The sequence below is a fragment of the Camelus bactrianus genome, chromosome 17, assembly GCF_048773025.1.
Source record: "Camelus bactrianus isolate YW-2024 breed Bactrian camel chromosome 17, ASM4877302v1, whole genome shotgun sequence".
NCBI classification, from domain to species: domain Eukaryota; kingdom Metazoa; phylum Chordata; class Mammalia; order Artiodactyla; family Camelidae; genus Camelus; species Camelus bactrianus.
Window position 1 is genome coordinate 45932259 of NC_133555.1, and position 24290 is coordinate 45956548.

Consider the following 24290-nt stretch of genomic DNA (forward strand, 5'->3'; position numbering starts at 1 on the left):
GTCAAAAAGCTGGACGAGAAACAACACTTGTCACAGAATCAAGATAGTCTTCAGCACCAGAATCCAGGACAGGACGGACATCCTGAGAGAAGTGTGGCACTGGAGGCCACGGGAGGTGGCAGATGCTGAGCAGCAATTTCAGTGTCTGTGGAACCAGGAGGACAAATGTCAGGACTGAAGTCTGCACGGCCGAGGTCCCCGCAGGGTGTCGGCCTGGAAATAATGAACCAGCCCTCACAGGAAGGGCAGGCTGGCTCTGGGTACCACACCTCATCCCTGAAATTGGATTAATGTGACTCTGGCTTGCCAGTGTCACTGGATGCCTAGCTGAAACAAAATCCTCTACAGAAGAAAGTACCCTAGGCCAAAACTTGTACAATTTCTCATTATGCGCCCAGAACACAGAACCCCCTGCCCCACACGTGAGGGGGTAAGACTGCACGTACCCAGCAGCAGGACGCATGCACACACAAACATGAGCTCCAGTCAGTGCATTAATCAGACGCAGTTAAAATAACTATGCTCACTACTCTAAATAAAAGACAGAACCAGTGGGTCAGCTGTAACCACAAAAAGAAAAGATTTGCAGTAAGAGAAATTTCAGAATTGAAAAACAGTAAGAAGAACTCAATGGATAAGTTCAATACTAGATTAGCCAGAACTGGTAAGAACTAAGTGAGTCAGGAGAAAACACAGAATGGGGAGGCGAGCGCGCGCGCGCCAACAAAGGCGGCTTAGTTCTGTTTATCTGGAGTTGATCAGAAGGAGAGCAGCGAAAAGAATGGGGCAGAGGCAATATTCAGAGAGAGGACTGGAAACTTAAAAAACTGATGAACACCAACAAGCTCAAAGTTAAAAGTCCCAACAAATTCCAAGTAGGATAGATTCAGAGGATGAAAAGAAACATCATGCAAACATCCTAAGCAAGCTGATATTAACTGCTAGCAATCAGAAACAGGCTTCAACAAGAAGCCCCGCGGAAAATAGTCTATTTACAAAAAATCAAAAGTTCAATTTACCGATAAACGTTCCAAATGTATATCCACCTAATAATCTGTGTTCAAACAAATTCTAAAGAAAGTTAATAGTTCAAAGAGAACAGGCAAACCTGTAACAGTGCACAATTTCAATACATCCTTCTCAGCAAATAACAAGCTTCAGTAAGATTTTTACACACACACTGTGTATGTTGGACCACAGAGCAAATTTCAAACATCTTCGAAGGATTAAAATTAGAGTATGTGACGACAATGCAATTAAGGTAGAAACTGACAATAAAAGGTTAACTAGCAAACCAGTATATTTGAAAATCAAGAAAGGTACATCTAAATAACCCACAGTTCAAAGAAGGAAGTACAACAGAAATTAAAATATGCATTAAACTCAAGGACACTTTGCATCAAAACTTTTGAGAATGAGACATTGTCGGGGGGGTGTAAATTTATGAACTTAAAGTTACATATTAGGAGAAGAAATCAACGCACTAAAAAGTGAAAAGAACACAAAAATAAATCAACAAAAGTTAATGAAATAAATACATAGTGTAGAAAATGTCAATAAAGCCATAAGCAAAAACTGAAGGAAAATGAGACACAAGGTAATGAGGGGGAGAGGGGAGATGAATGGGGACGCAAGAAGAAAGCCAAACTGAGGAAGGAAAGGCGGTCACTGCAGAATCCACAGACAACCATTAAATGACATTAGCAACAATTTTATATTAATCTATTTGAAAATTTAGATAAAATGGACAAATTACTGGAAAAATGCACTTACCCAATGAGTTTTAACAGTTTGCTAAGTACAACTGCAACATTCAAAAGCAAACATTTTATATACCGACAACTGAAAAAAGTTCTAAGACAGTATTTATCAAAAATAAATATACCCTGAAATAAAACTTCTGAAAATGTGCAAGAGCTATTTAAAAACTGTAATATATTTTGACGAAGGAGGCAAGAACATACAATGGAGAAAAGTCTTTTCAGCAAGTGGTGTTGGGAAAACTGGACAGCTGCGTGTAAATCAACGAAGTCAGAATGCTCCCTCACTCCATGCATCAAAATGGCTTAAAAACAATGTAAGACACGACACTATAAACCTCCTAGAAGGAAACAGGCAAAACATTCTGACATAAATCTTAGTCATGTTCTCCTAGGGTAGTCTACCCAGGCAGTGGAAATAAAAGCAAAAATAAATAGGGCCTAAATAAACTTATATTAGCTTTTGCACAGCACAGGAAACCATAAGCAAAACAAAACAACAGCCTATAGAATGGGAGAAATAATTTGCAAATGAATGAGACCAACAAAGGCTTAATTTCCAGATATATAAACAGCTCATACAACTTAATAACAAAAAAAACCCAATCCAGAAATGGGCAGAAGACCTAAACAAGCAATTCTTCTATGAAGACATACAAATAGCCAATAAGCACATGAAAAAAAATGCTCATTAAGTATCAGAGAAATGCAGATCAAAAATACAATGAGTTATTGTCAGCATGGCCATAATTCAAAAGTCCACAAATGATAAATGCTGGAGAGGGTGTGGAGAAAAGGGACCCCCCCCCCCAACACTGCTGGTACGAATGTAGTTTAGTGCAGCCGTTATGGAAAACAGTATGGAGATTCCTCAAAAACTAAAAATAGACTTACCTTATGATCCAGCAATCCCACTCCTGGGCATATATCTGGAGGGAGCTCTAATTTGAGAAGACACATGCACCCCAATGTTCATAGCAGCACTGTTTACAATAGCCAAGACGTGGAAGCAACCTAAATGTCCATCGACAGATGACTGGATAAAGATGTGGTATACTTATACAATGGAATACTACTCAGCCATAAAAAGAATAAAATAATGCCATTTGCAGCAACATGGATGGACTTGGAGATCCTTGTCATTCTAAGTGAAGTAAGCCAGAAAGAGAAAGAAAAATACTATATGATATCACTCATATGTGGAATCTAAAAAAAAAAAAAGGATGACACTTAAAAACTCATCTACAAACAGACTCACATAGAAAATAATATGGTTACTGGAAAGGGGGTGGGAAGGGATAAACTAGGAGTTCAAGATTTGCAAATATTAACTAGTATATATAAAATAAACAACAGATTTCTTTATAGCACAGGGAGCTATATTCAGTATCCTGTAACTGATAATGAAAAAGAATATGAACATATATATGTATATGCATGACTGAAACGTGATGCTGTACACCAGAAACTGACACACTGTACACTGACTATACTTCAATTAAGAATAAAAGTATAATACAGAAATTAAAGATGACCCAGACCTACATAAATGAAGGATATGCCACATTCATAGAAGACTCAACTGTTTTCCCTACATTAAGTTCTAGTTTCAGTGCCTAATCAAAAGCCCAACAAGCTTTTTCTTTTTCTTTTTGGTGTTACTTAATGACCTGGTTCTAAAATTTACATGAAGCAGCAAAGGGCCAGAAACAGCCCAGTGGTGTTTAAGAAGGCGGGGACGGGGGACTTACATTACCATCTCTCAGTCAGTACACAGAGGTAAGAACTCAGCGGAATACAGCGTACAGTCCAGGAGATTCGTATGTGGACTTACTGCCAAAGGAGCCCCGCAGAGCCGTAGGAGAGGCATGGTCTTTTCAATAAATGGTGCACAATTAGATACACATACGAAAAACACCAACCCAGAAATCTAACCAACCTAGAAACAAAAACCAGCAAGTCACACTGTACTCAACAAATGAATTCCAGGCGGACTGCAAAGCTAAGTATAAAAGATAAAACAATAAATTTCCTGGAAAAGAATGCAAGAGACTCTTTCCACCTCAGGTTAAGCAGGGCACAGAAAGCTGCAGGCACACACGAGACTGAAAAGTAACTGCACTAAGTAATGAATTCCTAGGCAGCTCGCAGCACAAATTGTAAAGAGCCTGTACACAGGCTGCACGAAGAACTTCTAATACAACAGCAACAAATCAACACAAAACCTGAAACTGTATAAAAAGGGGATTTCCAAATGACCCGCCTCACGAGTAACCTGGAAATGGTGAAGTAAACACAAGGAGAAACCATTACTCCCACCAGAAGGCACAAGTAAAAAGCATTAAAAAGGGCCAATTAGGATGTGGGAGCAGCAAGAACCCAGTAACTCTCCTTTATTAGGGAATACCCACAAAAATGTGCACATACAGGCTCCAAGAGAGCTGTAAGACTATTCCTGTACCTTATTTATTTGTAACATCCTCGTAATATCCATCCACACACACACACACGGGGGAATACTATACATCAATGAAAATAAACTTAGAGCTGTACGCAACATTCTGAATCTCATAAAAACTGAGCAAAAGCTTCTAGATAAAAAAAAATACTGATTCCATTTATACTGTTCAAATAATAGTTGCAATTAAACAGTATGTTTAGAGAAACAGTAATTATGTGAAAGCTAGGAGACCGATCAGCTTGGGGAGGGGCACGTGGGCCAGGCCAGGGACTGGGTGGGGTCGTGAGGAAGCTTCTGGAGCACCGGCAGCGCTGCTACCCTGCGCTGGGCTGTGCTGCACACGACACAGGGGCCGCCCGCCTCGTGCTACCTTGCTGAGCTGTACAGCCGTGTGCCGCGGGCACCGCCACAAGGCTCAGCGCGGCCACTTCAGACAGGCGACTCCGCCCACCTGAGCCGAGGACCACGGGACCCGACGGGACCCACGGCGACAAGCAGCTGCTCTGCAGACGAGGACGTGCTGGAGACGTGGGCACGACGACGTCAAAGTGCTCACCACCACTGAGCAGTACTTTCAAAAACGGTTACGGTGGTACATTTTGTTATGTATTTTACCACAATTTAGAAATAAAGGGCAGCAGCTCCAGATCTCCTGGTCCTATGACCCCCCCCCCCCCGCCAGCCACGGAAACCACACCCCGCACAGGGCGCCTTTAGGTGTCCAGGCCTCTGGCCGTGGCCTAGGGACTGAATGAAGCAGAAGCCTACAGATGCAAACTCAAGTGGGTAACAAGGCACGTCTGAAAAACGAACTTACCTTTGGCCTCGCTGCCTCACCGCCTTATTTATACCACAAAGCACTCACCTTGTTCACTCCTAAGACGCGGAACAAAAACAAAAGCTGCTTTATTGTCTACAATTTCACTTTTCTAAAACCAGAAGTGCGGTTACAGTAAAGTCTTTACTGAGGCAACCCACTGAACCGAAGTGGTGCTCCCTGAACCTGAAAAAGGTCAGAGGTCATGCCTGCTCCCCGCGAGAAAATGACACAAGACCTGGCTGATTAGATGCCAGAACTCTGCGGGCAGGGCTTCTGTTAGTGTCCTAGCCCCAGCTCCCTGGAGAGGAAATTCCTCTTCTGTTACGTGTCTCCCCCTCACTCACCCATAAAAAGTCAAAAATGCAGTTTTCACTCCGGGATGAAAGGGGAGAACAGAAGAGCAGGACAAGCTGGCCCGGCCCAGCACCTGTCCGGCTGGCCTGTAAAACCTCTGTAAAAGCCAACAGGAAAGACGCGTGTGTTCAGTGCTCTGTAACTTCTCCCAAAAATAAAAGATTAGTAAAAGACAACAATTAACACAAAAGTTGAATTAACTTTATTTCCCCTACAGTCAACAACTTCTCTGCATTGAATTTTAAAGCGACAAAGTAAAATAAAATCCCCCAAATGACAAGGTATCAGAAATTCAGATTCAGTTACACCTTATTTGTGAAAATGTTTAACTATTTTATTGGTCTGTAAAAGAACCATCATCTGGGTCAAAAATGAATTCTATAAATCAATATTCTACACTTTGGAAAAGAAAATCAGCAGTAACATTCTCACTGAATATTGTAAATTACACTTTTCCTCATAAAAGGTACATACTATTCTGCACTTTCCCACCGAAAGCAGTGGTGTAAGTTATGCTTGTTTATATAAAAAAAAGTTATATCCTGTGGCGGGAAAACCCCTTTCTCTTTCACTAAACAGGAGAAAATTTTCAAGTCTATATAAAGTTGCCTATAAGCTGGAAAGTGAACATGTTCAATCTCCATTTACATTTTAGTGCATTTTTTTGACAACTGTCACATTTTTAATAAAAGTAAGAAAATGCATATAGCATTAAAGAGTGTTTCATCAAATGCTTAAGGGATTCACAAAATGTGGAACAGAGGCCAAAATCACTGTCATGGATGAAAACTTATAAAAATGGGAGAAATCCAGGCAAAGTTTACAAATCCTTTGTCACTTTGAGGAGTCACACAAAATGAACTCCGGACACCTGTCCGCTTTAAGGGTTTCCTCCTTCTGCGTGTAAGCACGGTGCTGACCTCCGCACTAAGACAGCCAGCCCCGACCCGTGAGCAACGTTCTGTGCAGCCGCATGGTTCCCAAAGGATATAAATTTAGCCCTTGAATGAACAACGTATGAGATCTGCTCTGTAAGTACCTGGTGAAACAATGCTAACAGCAGCAATAATGTTTCAACATAAAAAAACAACAACAACAAACCTATCTGAATCAGTTAGTGAGAGGTCCATCTCTGAAACAGCAGCTTCTTCCTCTCAGAGCCAACAGTGAGCAACAGAAAACGTACATTTGATGAAACAGTCTTCGTGCTGGAGAAACATGAAAATAAATACAGTTCAAGAAGTGTCGCTGTTTTTCTAATACCTTTTCTCAGGCCTGTTCTAGCTTACTGGTTCAAGGAGCTTGCATCGCATCTTGCCATTTGTGTTTTGCATATTGCTACCTGGGTAATTCAAATGAAATGCAGGCCTTGTAAAAGAACGAAAACATTGTGCATGTGCCAGGGACCAAATTAGAGGGTTCTTTGGTGCAATTAGTCCAAATTCTCAGATTTGAAGGATAATATGTACCAATAAAAAAAAAAAATCTGCTGTTGGACATTCACAGCAGTGCTCTGTCTTGCTTCACATTACAAATCGAAAACAGCTGTTCTCAATAAGCCAACTTTATTTTTTTTTAAATCAGGCATTGCCAGAAAGTTTTGTACATAAGCCTGGACCAGTGATGGTTCTGTACCCCTGCTGCTGTGAAACACGACATGAGCTAAAGGCAAAGACCGGCTCCCACAAGGACAACTGCTTCAGGTTCGGGACCAGAACAGTGTGTTTAAACAGTCTTCTTAGATATTTTCTTGCCTTTCTTAAAAACTAGTTTATTTTTAATGTAGCCACGCTTCCTTTTCGCAGTCTAAAAAGAAAACAGAACACAGTGTTAGTGCAGGTTCCTTAAGGATTAAAAGTATGGATACACACATGGTTTTACTGCACAGTGAAGACGGTCTTCATAACCCCTGAGGCTCCCCCTACGGCTGGACCCGGGCAGCCCGTGCCGCCGCTGACTGCTCTGCGCTGTCTGCCCTCAGCTTCCAGGTGAAGGGTGCACCAGAGCGCTCCCCCAGTGCATGTCACATACCCCTCACCGCCAGGCGGAGGAACCCCCATCTCCGCCCAACCACTAAATGCTTAACTGTAACAATTACTCCCATTCCCAAGCACGGCAATATGTAACTAGGCTAATGGTTCAGAAAATGATCTCGGTGCTCCCGGGCCAGCCCCCCAGAATTAGCTGTGTCAGAAATACAAGGTAACTTAGTAATTTCTGGAGCCCCAGTTTTCTCATCTGTACAAACGGCGGATGATTACAACTATCTATAGAAATGAAGAGAGAAAACTACTTGGCACATTCTCCAATTCAAGCAGAAAAATGAGCACTTAAATATTACAGAGCAAAAACCAAACACCAAGAAAAATCCTGAGACATTCCTTGAGCTTCATACATCTTTAAAAAGACGTTTTTCTTAACGTTTCAGGATCCCACTAAAACCCTGTCGACTGATGTTTTGTGACACAGGAAACAAATTACTACCATTGTGGCAGCAGTGATTACTGCAGAAAGGTTTGCTATTTTAGAATCTTACAAGATAAGTCATAAAGGCACACGTGTCTAACAATCTGATATATTCGCAGATACTGAAAAAGCAAAATTGGGGGGAAACAAATCAACTAATGCACCTTTGAAGCACTGGGTTAGCAGAGGCTGGAGACTCAAGAGGCTGACCCCTCAATTCAAGTCTCACATTTAAATGTAACCCTTGAGGAGGTTTCCTTTTTTCTAACAGGGACAAAAATACAAGGCAAGATGCAATCCTTCTTAAGGTTACAAAAAATTCTCTACCACTAACTTGTCCACAATATATGTTGCCTTAATTATTAACTTATTTTATGAGGGCAAAAAGTAAAAAATTTCAGAGGTCACAATTTGTAAAAATTCCAACCAGGTCAGGAGTTGGTTGGCTTATCATCATTACCTACAGATTTCTCACTTGAAACCTGTCCTGGGTGGCCCTGTGAAGCGCCCAGGGCGCGAGGAGGCCCTAGGGCGTTCCTCTCTGGGAGCAGTGACCACTGGCCACCAGGCCCAGAGCCGTGGCCACACTGGCATCTCAGGGCGGGAAAGCTCCCGGGACGACAGCTGTACTCACGTATTCCCTCCACCCCAAACAGTCAGATCCAGGCTGGGGGTAAGAAAGCAAACCAAATAAAAAGCATTCTTGCTAGCGCAGAACGGAGGCTATCAACACAGAAACCAGAAATTCAAGATCCACGTGGCTGGCTGCTAGGATCTGTGTTGGGGCACCTAAGACAGACTGATTGTTATTTATCCATTCACTTATTCATTTGGGGCAGATGATGGGAAGGCAAAAGAAGTCAGATTAAGAAAACTCACTATCATCAGTTAGCAAGTTCAATGGCCTTGTTTTTCAAAAAAACAGGAAAATCTGAACTGGTTTTAGGAGTGACTGCCTTGATTTGCTCATCGGCACTGACGTGACACCAGTTCTCCCTACCACTCGCCCATGAGAACCCAGGTCACGTGATCTGCCATTTTACGGAGACTGGTCAGCGAGCTGACGTGGCGAAGATAGTGTCAGCCCCATGGGACATGTTTAAATACAGCAGTCGAGATACGGTCATCTATTTCTGGCACAGAAAGTATTCATTTCGAGTTTCTACCTACATATCATACGTTACTATTCAGCACTTTTAGAGTACAAATTGAAATACTCTAAATTCTGAATATATTTGAAGTATATTTTAAGCGATACAAAGGAATAAGACAATTCCTTCAGTGACTGAACTGAGCCAAGTAATGTAAACCTAAGCATCTTCAAGACCTAAGACTGAAGTCAGTGTTGGGGAGGACATGGTTCAAGTGCACGCACAAGGTCCCGGTTTCAGCCCCTAGTATCTCCTCTAAAAACAATTAAATGAACCTAATTACCTACCCCCTCAAAAAAAATTAAAAAATAAAAAATTAACTTTAAAAAAACTTTTAAAAAAGACTGGTCAGTCTAATAAAAATTAGTATTATAAGGGTAGTACCTTAAAATATCTTAATATTTCATCTGACTGCTATTTCCCATTTCCCTCAAAAGGCAAACCATATAAATACTCAATTTTAGTCCTTTTTATAGCAAAGATGAGATCTACTTGGCTTAAGTGAGCAACAGTGACCTCCAATAGAATATTTCATATCTTATTAAATATTTATTACAAAAGGACTGCAACAGACTCATCATCATAACTCCTGCCTACAAGCTGTGTCACGACAATTTAACATTTAAAGACAATTATCTAAGATAAATGATGTTTTTTTTTGGATTCAGGACTCAAAAAACTCAAGCTTAATTATTATTCAATGAATAATACAGTAACATCTCCATAAGAACGGAAGATGGAAACGCTCTATAAACTTGCTTTGACCAAGAGATGACGACGGAATCACACTGTTATTACGTCAGCGTTTGGCATCTTTACCTTCACAAATGTTCAGAAGCTGATGGCCATGGACATCTCAGTTCACAAACAAGCCTTACTAATGGGGGTGGCAATGACTAGAGGGAGAATGCCCTGGAAGGTCTCAGCCTGGTTCACTGACAACCACACTTCCCTCCCAACCACCATCCAGAAACTTGCGCTGCCTGGGTGCCTGCCGCGCTCGGTGTGGAAGGGACGCCCTGGCAGGCTAGCTTGATGCTCACATTGCATATGACCCCTAGTCTTTACACGTCTGGCAAATGAACATTTTTTTGAATTTTCAGTAATTATTTTTCACACAAAGCAACGAATCGCCAGTTATCCTTTCACCGACACGACTTCATCTGGCACTCACCTTCTTTGACAAATACTTCTGTTTTGGGAAAATGTTGGTCACTCGAGGTTTGTGGTCTAGCGTCTCCCTGTTGTCAGGGGCTTTCACTTTATATATCCTTACAAGCCAGTGTTCCGATGTAAAGGCCTCCTCCAAATGCTTGAATTTAATGTCCTTGTTTCCAATCTCAGCATTACGTGTCCGATCAAAACCTGGGGGTGTACGGAAATCCAGCTGCAAAAGTGACATGAGTGCTGGACATTAACCACACCGGGACACGTTCAGTATTGGAAGGTAGTGAATGTTACCACCAGAGTAAAACTTTCTCCCTTTAAACTAGGAAAACAAATCAGAGCAATGCATTGTAACAGCTCTCACACACTGCTAACTAGATAGGAGGCAATCAGGCAGAGAAGCTAAACACATCAGACCTGGGTCTCATGGACCCTCAGAGTGGATGAGCAGCCTGCAGGCGTTAAAACAAACCAAAACAGCAACACGAAATCCATTAAGGCCCTTCTTACAGCCCTTCAGGGAGAACACACAGAGGGCCCTCTTTTCTGCACCATCTAGTCTGTCTAGCCTCCGAGTTCTCCACTCAGCTCTTCTGCGTGGCTGCCTCCCTACCCTCTGGTCTCAGCCCAAATACCATCCCTTCAGGGAAACGGTCTATTAAGATTGATGGTTGGCAAGTCTCCTTCATTGATTCCTTATTCTTTCACTCTATAGTGTTTGTTGCTCAAGGTTTTATTTATTTTCAAATCCGCCGTATCCTCCCTCCACCAGGACGTAAGCCACACGGTGGCTTTATGTCATTCCTCTCAGCAGTGTCACTAACCCCCGAGAGTGGGACCAGAAAGGCCGCTGTAAAAGCCAAACCACGGGCAGAGGGAGCAGGAGGGAAAGGAGAAAAGACTGGGGGTGGGGCGGTGCAGATTTTAAGAAATTCTCAGACTCGGCGTGCGTCGACACCCAGAATGTAAGAGAATTCAACCTAAAAATAGAACCAAAGCCAAACCTGCTCCAAGGAGGGAACACCTCGCTAGTGCGCTGTCTGCACGAGGCACCAGTCACACTTCACGTCTTACACACCGCTCCGGAGCAGAAAAGACCCACACGCTACACGCGTGGCTCAGAGCTCTTGGTGAACTTAAAAGGACGGAGAAAAAAGGTCCTCCAGTGTTGTCATTAGTGAACAGAGGAGCTAGCCTTTGCCCCCTTTTCTGAGGTAGCTGATTATTATGGCTTAAGTGCTTCTTTTTCAGCATGAGTCTAGAGACCAGGTGGGGACCTTCGTAAGAAATCAAAACACAAACAAAACCCGAAATCTGGTAGTAAAATCAGTCTACACTTTAAAAGCCGCCTGCTGAGTAATTTCAGGTGAATAATGCTGAAACATTAGCTCAATCCCTGGTATGTGTATAGAACTAAACAAGCAGTTTTCCCTCTGCCTTCTGGTATCAACCAGAAAGCAGTAGGGAACCGGGCAGTTTTCCGTGAAATCCGGGTTCGAAGGTGTGACCCGGGCTTGTAGTCGTCAACCCGAGAGCTACGAAGAAACTCCGCAGCCTCAGCCCAGCCCCCCTGTGCGCAGACAAGACGGGGCAAGCCCGGAGAGAGTGCACCTTGTCCCAGGGCTCCGGGGCCCGGCAGGGCCAGACCTAGCGCCCGGGGCTGCCACAGCCCGCCGTCTGCCCTTTTTTGCCACAGTTGCGCTTGGCACATTCACTCATTCTGTCCACTCTTCATCTTTAGTACATCATTCTAATTTTCTAGAAAACTCTGACCCAGAGAGTCCTAGCTGTGCGTGGTAATGGAGAACAGGGTGGGGTGAGTATCTGAAGTGATTAAATAACTCAGCTCTTGCAATTTCAGCCTTTCCCCTGTCGGGCAGTGAAGCAGCTACTTAAAATCATGCGGTTTTCTAGCTGAAGACCTCTCCCCGGTGAACAGCGTCTCCACAAGCATGAAGTCAGGCAAGCAAAGGCTGGAGCTGAGCTTACGTTAATTAACATTTTGGAAAGAAATCTTTGATCTAAAAAATATCTCCTCATTCTTCACATATAAGCTTCAGAAATTAAATTTAACGTAGAAAAAAATCTAGATGAGCACACTTTTCTTAACAGCGCAACAAAAACATCATCATCCTGTTTTTCGGAGTCACACGAGACTACTTAAAAAACATTCCTTTGAATAAAGATTATAGGAAAATTGATGTAACGAACCTGCATTTCTCCAAACCTGTAGTATGACATTTTATACATAAGGCAATTCAACAAAGTGGGAGATCCTGCTTTGTCTACACGGAATTCTCCTTGTGGGGTGAAATAGTCACTTTCCTGCAGGAAAGAATCCAGAAGTTTCTGTGTCAGTTTAATAAAACACATTCAAAACTATAGGCTCCTCTTTTAATTTCCCCACAAGAACCAGCTTTCGAGGTATCTTCATAAAGCCGCATTTAGTTACATCTCTAAAAAATATAGTATTAGGGGGTGAATTTATAAATTTAATGTGATCTAAAAACCCCACAAAACTGTTAAGGGTGTTTTTTAAAGCTCAGTCTAGAAATCGTTTATACAAAATCAACAGAAGTGTCCAAGAAAACATAAAGAATAGTCTGCTGGAGTGAGGAAGGGCCACTAATCCTACCAGATTTTAAACCATGTTGCAATAAAACCTCAATCATTTTTAAAATACGGTACCAACTCCATGATTTAATACCAGGTAAGCTGGCTCTCTCCAACTGTTCCCCCCTTCCCCCACCATTACTCCTTTTCAGAGTTTTCCTAAATTTATTCTTTATTCTTCCCACATGAACTTTAAATCAGTTCTTTAGTTGGGAGGGGAATGTTCAGGGATCGCCTGTGGTCATTTATCAAATAACCTCTAAGAGGGCCAACCTGACACTGCAGATAAACTCCCTGTCTAGGAATCTATCCAACAGAGACACGTACAGGCGTGCCAAGTGACACGTGTAGGAATTTAACTGTGACACGCTGTTTGAGATTAAAAAACCGAAACAACTTCAGTGTCCATTAATAGGGACAAGCTAAGGAAGTCATGGAGCACACACACCATGGACACACTGCAGGTGTAAAACAGGAACGAAGGAGGGCCCCATCTGTAACGTGGGAAGATCCCCACAGTGTATCGTGAAGCGAGAAAAGCACGAACAGGGTGTACATTTTGCTACGAGTTACCTGCTTCAGTAAGAACCATGAGAAAATTCTACATGATTCCTATGGCTTTTTTCTTTTTCATGGGGGGGGGGGGAGGATAAACTCTCACTGCATATCCCTTTACGCTTTTAGTTTTCAACACTGTGACTGTGTAAATTACCTATTCACAAAGCATAGAAATTGAGGATTTTTCTCTATATAAATGTTCAAAGGATGTATCTGGATCTATCATGTTACAATTTTAATAAAGCTAAAGCAAATCCACAAATGAAAATTACATCCTAGGGAGATTAAATTAAGATCCACTTAATACAAGGAAATAATGTTGATTAATCAGAATTAAGGGAAAAAGCCACAGCCTTTACATTTAAACAGGAAATCTGGCACCTTCCCCATCACAGAAAACACACCCCTACACCCTCCCAGATGGCGTCTCACTGCGGACCCGCCCTGAACCCTCCTCTCACCCCGTGCCTTCATCGCGTCCACCGCAGTGCGGGGCGCCCGTCCTCTGTGCGCCCAAAGCTGGGTGGGGGAGAAAGGACAGCGTTTACCCACAAAACAGGCTGGAAGGAGAGACCCGGGTGCTCAGAGCAGGGCTCTGGAGAGGGGCAGATCTGAGGTAGGGAAGGTAGCCCAAGAAGAAGAGAGCATAAACACACGTGTCGCATGATTCAAGAAAAGAAACCCCAACACAAGTTTCACAGGCCAGAGGGGACTGACGGAGCGGGAAAGGTGACAGAGGGACAAGAGGCCAGCAAGGACAGTGAAGTGTCACCAGCTGCGCTCTGAGCTGGAGAGCCTGGACCGGACAGCACTGCCTCATCACAGAGATTGCTTCACACCAGCCACTGGGCGGAGGCTTCCTGTGTCTGCTATAAATTCTGACAACAGCACCACAAATGAATTATTCCTGGCGTCCCCACTAGTGATGATCTGAAAGGGCCTTCTTCGCTGCTCTCTACAACACTAGAACCTAGAACAGGACCTCGTGCTGACTGGCTGGCTGGAAATAACCTGCTCACAGCACCGAGCTGGCAGTGGCAGGGGTTTATTTCTAACTCATGTCTGTCTGGTTTCAAGGCCCTTTCCCTTAAACCCATGAAGGCCTTTAAAAAAGCTGTAAGTAACATGATCAGCATCATGTCAGACTGGGAGAGACAAGACTAGGCAAAGATCATAATTTCACGGCTACTGTCCTATGTCAGGTTTCTGAGCACAAGGGTCAGTGCCAGAGTGGAAGCAATGAAAATGGAAACAAAGGGCAGAAGAGAGAGGCTGTGAAGGAAGAAAAGCAAGAGTCCTGACAAGGGACTGCTGTGCAGGGGAGGATGGAAGCAGCAGGCATTAGGGTAAAAAGCGTGACGGCAGGGAGAATGGTTACAGCACCTCATAACTAGTGAAGTCAGAGCGAGGGACCAATTTGGGGGACAGGACGATGGACACAAGTGGGATGCAATTAGCAACTGGGACACACCTGGAGTGACCTGGAGTCTTACCCGAATGTCCTTTGGGTGCTCCCCTTCAGCTATCCTGACCATCCAGAGGAACTTGTTGATGTCGTCACCAGAATAGCCAATAACCCCTCCAAAAATGACCAACACGTAATCTACATCCAGGCTCCTCATGATTTTATAGGCTGCTGATTCATTGGAAGACATAGCTTTTCCCACCTACAGAATAAAAAAATGAGAATGTGCTACTTAGTCCCACAATATACTAAAAATAAAAGTAAATGCACACTTTTACTTAAGATGGAATGAATCTCAAGAGTTTGATTTACATGGAGTTCTTTTTGTAGAAATGATTTGCTCTGAAGTCAACAATTACTGAGATTCATAAGTACCTCACTTACTATAACCAATTATAGCAGAAACGTCAAAATCAGAATACATGTTCTAATATTTTGCTAATAATTAGGTTTCATGAAATTAATATTTTTATATGAAAGCAGACAAGCTTAAAAGGAGACTTTCTCAAAACCTCAGGGTGGGATGACCGTCCAGCCAGCCAGCACAAATACATTATCCTCTTCAGTCCACCAAACAGCTTATGATCAGCTACGACACCCACACAAACAGAACTCGTCTGGCTAACACCCAACTGTTATCTACTTAAAATCTTTAAAGAACAGAGAGGTAATTATCTTAATTACCATGAATTAGTTATTTAATACTAGAGTGAACATAATTTTCATGCCCATATAACACAGTGCATTTGCTTTACAGATCTGCAAATAATTTTCTTAATGTATGAAATGGAAAATACAAGTCAACTACAATACTTTAAGCTTCAGACTCTGCCTAATTCTCCAGTGAGCTAAATAGATCACAAGAGCTGCCACAAATCAGCCTGTGATTCTGAATGATACTTTCTTTTCTTAAAAACAAAATAAATAAGCATACCTTGAAGCCGCTGTATTGAATAAACGTATAAAGAAGCACCTTGAGGATTCAGCAAGCAGGGAGCACTCTCCCCTGCACTTCCCTGCTTCGCCTCAGGCGAGGCCTGACGCCGCGGAGCGGACAGCCGCGCCAGGCGGGCCCTTACCAGTGCTATGTGGCTGTTGTTCCAGGTGTTGTTGTCCACCAGCGTGGTCCTATTCGCCATCCCTGCTATCTGGTAGCCATAGTCCCACCAGGACATCACGCGGGCGTGTTCATCTGTGTTCTGCCTTAGCCAAAAGTACGCTTCTCTAAAATCATCTAAGATGTTCCTGGTGCTGGAAAGAATCACAACATTCTTTTAAATGAGACCTCACAAATGCGAAGACGGTAACTTAAAATCCTGAAGTGCCAAGCCACTGGAAAATCTCACATTTTAAGGATGGCAGTTAAAAGCCTCCATGGAAGGGAGAAAACAAAACAAAACGAGGAAGGAGCTAGACTAGTGCTTCTTAAACTTTAATACGCATACAAATCACCAGGCTATCTTGCAAAAGAGCAAATCCTGATTTTCTAGTTCTGGAGTGGAGTCTAACAATCACCCAAGTGGAGCAGAGCTGCGTGGGAACGTGGGGAGGTGGTGTGCAAGCCAGCTGCTCTTTAACTGTAGCTGCGTCGGAACCACTGAGGAGGGTGTGTTGAACCGCAGGCTGTGGGTCTCCCCCATGTCTCTCACTCAGTGTGCTTACGTGGGATCAAGAATTGGCATTCCTAACAGGTTTCCGGGTAATGGTGGTGCTGGTGTCCAAGGATGAGACACACTAATGTGTACAGTGTGCATTCACAGATATTCTGGAAGAAAGTATGCACTGCAGTGATCGCTGCCGACCTCCACCAAGGGGATGGCGGGGGAGGGTCACAAGAAAAGCACGGTAGATTCAAATGCTGAGCCTCTCCAACATCTCTCAGCCCTATCTGCAGAGACCAGAAAGAAGGGCAGGTGTGAATCCTTTCGTAGGCAATCTGTATTCTCACCCATCATGGTTGTAAGAGGCCAGGACGACGCTCGGGCTGGAGTAGGCGTTGCTGGTGACCCAGGTGCAGTGGACCGCGAACATCATCAGCAGCATGAGCATCAGCATGGTGACGATGCTCTTTATGTTGGGGCCCAGGCCCTCTTCAGTCTTCTCCTGCTCCGTTACGTGCTTCCTCACTTTACCTGCCTGAAGATACGAAACACCAACTAGACACACTCCTCATTTGACTTGCTTTCAGTACGACACTCAAAGGGGAGAAGTTGGGAGAATGTTATCTGTCAATTTAAGTCCTTCAGAAGGAAAATGTGTAACCATCAGGAATTCTTGCGTGGGTGATACGTTGTTGTCTAAAGTTATCAAGGTAAGGGGGGAGGGTATAGCTCAGTGGTAGAGCACGTGCCTAGCATGCACAGGGTCCTGGGGTTCCATCCCCAGCACCTCCGTTAAAAAATAAATAAATCTAATTGCCTCCCCCCGAGAAAAATACTTAAAAAAAATAAAGTTATCAAGGTAGATTCTAAAGTCAAATGTGAATGAGGAGGCTTCCTGGAACTATACTCAATCCCAGAGCTGACTGCAGAGCAAAATATCGCCAGGAAGAAGCTGCCTTCAAACCCAACTGTTCTTATGTTTCATGTAAATACAAAGGGGACAACCAAATGGTCTCATCCTGTCAAACTTTTCTTAATAAAATCTGAATTCCACATCCTGAAAACAGCAACGTCTAACTATATTCCAGACCAAGTAAGACTTTAGAAAAGAAAAAAACTGCATTATCAGAATCAGTTTTCCAATTTCTAAACCCCACACCAATACTTGTTAAAATTAAAACTACATTTCTGAAAAGAACCCAAAAAAAAAAATCTCACCAAAACCCAGGACAGAACCGAGTCATTAAGAAACCACACACAAAACAAACAAACCCATAATAACCATAAACACAAAAGCAGGTATATATGCTAATCTGTATGAATTATATTGGATCTATTAATAGTGAGGAAAGAATCTCAAAGTCAATACGCATATTGATAAGTTTCATTGCTTTCTGGTATTTAAAACCCTAGTGAATATAGTACAGTTCACCACGGCATCCAAGACGAGCTCTCTAATTCTTACCAGTCTCTTCCACACCTGCACCGAATACAAGCCTGCTGTTACCTGAGAAGTTACGTGAATCACATTACACTGGCCGGCCACCTACTGCTAACGAACTAGAGGTTTTTTAAGGCACTTTATTCCCTTCATTTCACTGTTCAATCAACCAAATATTTTAAACGTTTACACTGAATATGGACCTCAAGGACAAGCACTGTGTTCGTGGTCTCAGAAGGGTACGCAGGGCTCAATTTGATGGAACTCAGTAGAGCAGCAGCTTTCTGCTCTCAGAGATGTGTTTTACATAAAACCTGACCAAAAAGGTGATTACATTCTCTGATTACATTCTGTTTTGTTATTCTGAGCTAAAAGACCAACAAGGATTCAAAATTTGAGGCACACGGTACAGACCAACTAGAAATGTCACAGTTTGTCTAAATTCTTTTTTAATCACATTGTTTAGTATGCAGAATTCTTCCTGTGACTGCAAAATAAAGCACCTATTTAAGATTTTGAAGGCCTTACTTTATATTTCCCACCTTATCATACAAATTTCCTGGGTTTCTCTTGTCATCCTCATCACTGCTGTCCTCCACAGGTGGGTTTTCCCTTTTCATGTCATCCCCCAAATAGTGCTCAAAAACGTTGGAGAAGGCGATTGCAGACAGCATGCAGACGACCGGGGTCAGGGTCAGCATCAGCCGCACCATCACGCCGGCAAAGTAGACAGCACTGATGGCGTACAGAGCGACTGCAAAGACAAGGCTCTCAGCACTCCGGAAGAAGAGAGGTCACAGGACACCCAACCCAACACTTACAACCACTGTTACAAAGAAACCTAAAAACAGCAAACGTCTCATAAAAGAGCTAATTGTTTTTAAGTTGATAATACCAGCCAATTGAAAAATCATATTTAGAACCTGTAATGTTGACCAAACACTGCATAACAACCGTTTAGAGAAATGTATGATTCAAATTTAATTGTCATTATTATAGGGAACGAGACAATTCATTATTTGTCAATAGCATCATGTATTAAAAAAAGCCATAATCGACAGAATTGAAAACATATTTGGTGATACATTATTAGACACAGTAAGTTTATAGAAACAAAGTCTATGAAAAACTTGTGCCAATATCTGGCATAAAGCCTGCTTTGAAGTAAGAACGGGATGAGAAGAATACAATTTATTAACCAAAGAAGGAACTCGGACAAGTTATTGCCAAGAGACTTAAAAAATTTTTTTGGAAGTAATTTCCAACAGTCAAAGCTATCCAGACAATGTGTTCACCACAGGGGAACGGCTCTGACATTTCTGGCTAAAGGCTATATGACTTCACAAAGTCAGTGGGTCATCTGAGCACGGATCTCATTTGAATAATTAATATTTTTTACCTGACTGAAAAATACATTCATCATACCATGTCATTTACCTATTATACCATGTTGTTTATCCCGATGAATTTGTATATATGCGCACACCTATGTAATAACCACCTGTACGGAACACACAACATTCATACACCTTCTCAGAAGGGTCCCCCGTGCCTCTTCCCAGTCAAGTACCTGCTCTCCCACCTTTTAAAAAAGTATCACTATTTGCACTTTTAAAGTATGAATTTTGTCTTCCTTCTTAAACTTCACAGAAATGAAATAAGAAGGTTCTCTTCTGTACTGGCTTCGTTTATTTACCCATGCTTTTACGAACTGTTGTGTTGTGTTCTCCTGCACAAATACGTAAAAATCTCTTTATTCGACTGCTGATAACCTCTGGACTGTTTCTAATTAGGGTCTATTATGGATAAAGTTGCTCTGTACATTCTTAAACATGTCTGCTACTGGACCCACACGTTCACTTCTCGGGGGTGTGACCTAGGACTGGGAACGCCAAGTCATGAGTGGGCAGTGTGTTTACACTAATGATATTATAGTAACCAGGGCCTTGTCCAGAGCCCGCTGACCTACACAGACTAGGGAAGAATAAGCAAGTGCCATCCTTTGGTTACAACTTACACAGACACTGCTCTCTCTCTCCCGACTTCACTCTGGAACAGTAACTTTTGAGCATCGCTCATGGTCCAGGCCCCATACACGTAAGAATTATTTGCTTGTGTGACCCGTGGATACTACAGAGACTTTTTTAGTTTCAGGTTTTATCATATGCAAAATAGCCACGGCCTGCTTCCTGTGATGACTAACGTATGTAAAAATCTTTGCTATCTGCTTATTCTGTCCATTTATATTTTGAGTGTCAGATTCTAAACACTGGCTTTAAAATAGTTTGTATTTCTAAATCTTGTTAGCTGGAAATTACACAAATCTGTCAGTAAAGAGAGTGTTTACTTAAAGGCGATTCTTACTCTATTACAAAATGTACTTTGCACTGAAATTTGGATGGACGTCCCTCCACATTTCTTCCTACTTAATCAGATCTGACCAAGAAAATGAAGCCAAGTCTACAAGGTCAACAGTCACAATTTCCATTCTCAGTCACAGACTATGATTATATTAACCTCTCAGAAAACATAATAAACTGAATGAGAAATTTATATACTAGCCCAAAATTAAAAGTTTAATTAGAGTATATTTAATACAAATTCACTGAATTTTTTGTGGTTAAGCACTTATGGAAATTAAGGATGGGAAGTTTATCTTGATGTATACAAAACAAAACTTTAAAGTGAAGCAATAATCTCATTAACAAAAATAAATAAATCAAAGTATTTACTAACACTCTCTTACCAAATACTCTTTCATCGTTGATGTTTTTAATGCAGAACCACAGGCCTGCTGGGAAGGTACACACGAGAATATGTAGATCAAAGAAGAAAGACACCCAAGTCGTAGGCTGATGCTCAGACACTGATGCGATGATGGGAATGTGTATTTTTGCATACCTGGTATTAAAAAGTTAACGTTATTTAAAATTAAATGATAAAACAGGAACTCCTTTCAGGTGAATACATTTTCTTTGACTGCAGATATGGTTCCTATTCCCTACCCGCTTCTTGCTTAAAAGTATATTCCAGTGTAACCTGCTGTATTGGAAATAAATCTGGTACCTGTTGATCAAACTAAACCAACAGGCCGTTCCTAAAATTGGGAGAACTATCTAAGGCTGGTTATAGAAATGTTGGCTCTGACTTCTAACACAAAAATCTTTGCTCAAATAGGAATCTGTTTTGCAGTTTAACTTAGCTCTTCCTAAGATTGCATAAATGAGTTCCATTACCTTTTGGACTTATTAGTAGCAGAAATACCTTATCCGAAAAGATATATTGCCACAGCACCTTTCTTAACGAGGAGATGGCATACAGGCTGGTGAGGGAAGTGGAAAGGACAGGACAAATTTTTCTGGAAATGCCCTGAGATTCCAAAGTGGTCAAAGTTTGAAAGCAAGAGTAGGTATGAGCGACAAAACATTTAACCCAGGATATTAACCTAATCAGAGTAATTGTCTACACCCAGGGTTTCCCTTAAACTCTCCGGTGATCTGCAGGCTGCTCTCTTGAATTATATATGTAAATGTCAGTGTCAGTCATTCACACATATCTGCTCATGCCCCTAGAAGACCTGGGCAGCAGTCTGTTTGGTATCACATTAAAAGGCAGTCCTGTTCAGTAAGTCGTGGCAGGTTTTCTAATGAGCCCCATGGGGAGTAACAAAGAAGACAGAATAGCAAGGGCAGAGCAGAGAGGTAAATTATCAGCGAACCTCTTCTTATCCTTAGGAAAACATTTTTAGAGATAAGAAGTCTTACTGAACTAGCTGTCTGATTATTTTTACTAAAATTTTTTTATTCATTCATTTTATAATAGCACTCTTAGAAGCCCAACCAATATTCTCTAGTCTATTTTATAGATTAAAAAGATCAAGAAATTTAGATAACATGGTATCAGAAACAAAGTTAAATTTTTCTTCATATCTATGGCAGATAGGTTTATAACACAGCATCTATCCTTAACGATTAAAAATGAAGTATTACTGAGAGATGGAAACTCTGAATACACTGGTAAAAACAAAAATCAATCATTAAAGTGGGACAAACATTGCCTGAAATGTTTTAATAAACAAAATTTTTTTATCTGCCCATGCAGAACAGAAATATGTAACTTAACATATCACACTAAAGGTATATTCCAAACAGGTATAATAACAAAGACAAAATACATTTACTAAACTAGTATGTAGCTAGATACTTCAGAAGTGTTGCACAAGTATTCAGAGATACTGACAATAAAGAACAGGGGAAAAAAGAGTATTTTAAGTAACACGAAGTCAAATAACTTATCGGCGCTTACCCAGTGTCCCACAATGAGTAAAACCTTCCACTCCATGGTGCAATGTAACCTTGGAAGGAAAAATGTAGAGGAAATTAATGCCTTTTCATTGTTTTTGTTTATTTTATTGGCTTTATGTTTACTGTTTATTATGGATAACTTTAAGCCAATACCAAAAGAATTTCAGTTTTCTGTTACAGGTAACAACATATTTCACACAGCTGGCAGTCAGATAAAATAAGGTTAGAGCTCAAATAAAAAAAAATCCATGGACATTACACTTCCAGAGAAATGTAACAAGTTGATAAATAAAACTGTAGAGAGTTTTCCAACTGTCTCTTAAACTTCTATTTTACTAGTCAACTAAAGTGAAGACATTAAGATAGCATTAGAGAATTTTAAAAAGAGAGAGGTGTTCAGTAAGCCAAATTTAGATAAATCACAAAGATGATTTTAAACGTCTTTTACTTCTGTCAAGTAATTCATGATTTTATGAGCAAGGCTGGTACATTAATCTGACAGACGGAATACCTTTAAAAAGAATTTACTGTCAAAAAACCCCCAAAATTTGTAGTGCCATTCGGATTTTAGAACCATTGACTATTATTTTCACAGCTTGTAGAGAATACAACCGCAGTATCTGACCTACCAGGATACGCGGCACAGGTACAAAATGTGTAAAGGAGTTAGCTTCTGCAAGACCTAGCAACAAGCCGCACACCCTACAGGTGGTAACACCCACCTGTGTAAGTCAAGTAGATGACACTGAGGAACACAGCGCCGGCAGCTAGCGAGACTCCCAGGAAGAACAGGGTCTGGAACTCCTGCTTTGTTAAGCGGTCTCTCAGATACTGCAAGAAGGCATAGGCTTGCAGCAGCGCAAAGACGCCTGGTTACAGAGAAGGTTCGCGTAAGTAATCAACAAGGCGCTTTTTCAAGGACGTTGAGGAACGCTAATCTGGAAGGCCGTCTTAGAAGACCCTGCAACGCTCACTCAGAGACTTGTCATCTGACCTGACATTTCCTTTGTCAGATGACAGGTAACCAATTAACACATCTAAAAAATTCTGTTACACATTTTTTTCCCAAAATAACCAGACTCCCCGTATATGGACCGGGGAAGAAACATCTCATTTCAATAACTGGAGACTATTTAGTACATTAAATTCCACCCTTTGTCCCATATTTTAGTAATATGTTTTCTAGGAAAAAAAGAAAATAAAGAAATAACATTAAAAAATAATCCTCAGATTTACTTAAGAACACAAATGACCTGGATCAGAAGACTCCTGATATACAGTTATTGTTTACAGTTGTGGGACAATGAGAACCCTAATTCACTTAGAATACTGCTTTTTCTTTAAGAAAACGTAGTAGTAAGGGTTATTTTTAAAAGTTCATTTTAGAGTGGTTAAATAAGTATTATCAAAGATTTAGAATTTGGGAAATGTAGTAACAGATATGCATAAAGACTCCGGTGACTGTAAATCTACAAAGACACTGTTATACACAATTATATACTAAAAACTGAGTATACATTTCTCTCTCAGATTACTACTTGCTAATTTTATAAAAGTCAAATTAAATATGTAAGTAAAACTATTTCACAGATTTTAAATTGCTATATGGTGTAGGTTCTTAACTTTTTGGGGGGAGGGTGATGGTTCAAGATTTTCACTGAGAATGTGGTGATAAAGGCTACAGAATATCAAAGTTAAATATACCGATTTTTATAAAATGTTACCAACAAAATAACCACCCATGGATTTCCTATATGTCACGGGCCTTGTGTGGAGAATCTCTGATAAAGTTTTATTTGCATATCTCCCTTTATATCTTGTTATTTGGACCCAGATTAATAATGGCAAAGTTCTCTGCTTTAGGGAGAGGAATTACATGACTTTATAATCAATATAAAAGCCATTAATTCCAGTTAGTAGCTACAGACACAATATTTTAGTGAGATGTAAGGAACATAAAAATGAAATGCTCCATCTAAATCTGGTGACATGAGAACTCAGTGTACAGATACACTATTTAATATTTGGTTATACAAAGCAAATGTTTTTTAGTGTTTGCAAAAAGGAGTGTTTTGCCTTTTCACAACAGCAGTGGCTGGGAAGACAGGCACTTTTAGGAACACAGTATC

The 24290-nt window shown here is 41.3% G+C and overlaps 1 protein-coding gene across 1 annotated transcript in view; it reads right to left on the reverse strand.

The window, feature by feature from the left end:
- Positions 1–5574: 5574 nt before the first annotated feature.
- Positions 5575–24290, reverse strand: part of STT3B (STT3 oligosaccharyltransferase complex catalytic subunit B) — an 82792-nt gene continuing 64076 nt past the window's right edge. Inside the window, exons 7-16 of the mRNA XM_074345357.1 lie at positions 22884–23030; positions 22163–22211; positions 20604–20758; positions 18400–18611; positions 16764–16951; positions 15895–16066; positions 14844–15017; positions 12391–12504; positions 10187–10399; positions 5575–7201 (exon numbers count right to left, since the gene is read on the reverse strand). Coding sequence (XP_074201458.1) covers positions 7121–7201; positions 10187–10399; positions 12391–12504; positions 14844–15017; positions 15895–16066; positions 16764–16951; positions 18400–18611; positions 20604–20758; positions 22163–22211; positions 22884–23030 — 1505 coding nt within the window. The 3' untranslated portion in view covers positions 5575–7120. The remainder of the gene's footprint in view (positions 7202–10186; positions 10400–12390; positions 12505–14843; positions 15018–15894; positions 16067–16763; positions 16952–18399; positions 18612–20603; positions 20759–22162; positions 22212–22883; positions 23031–24290) is intronic.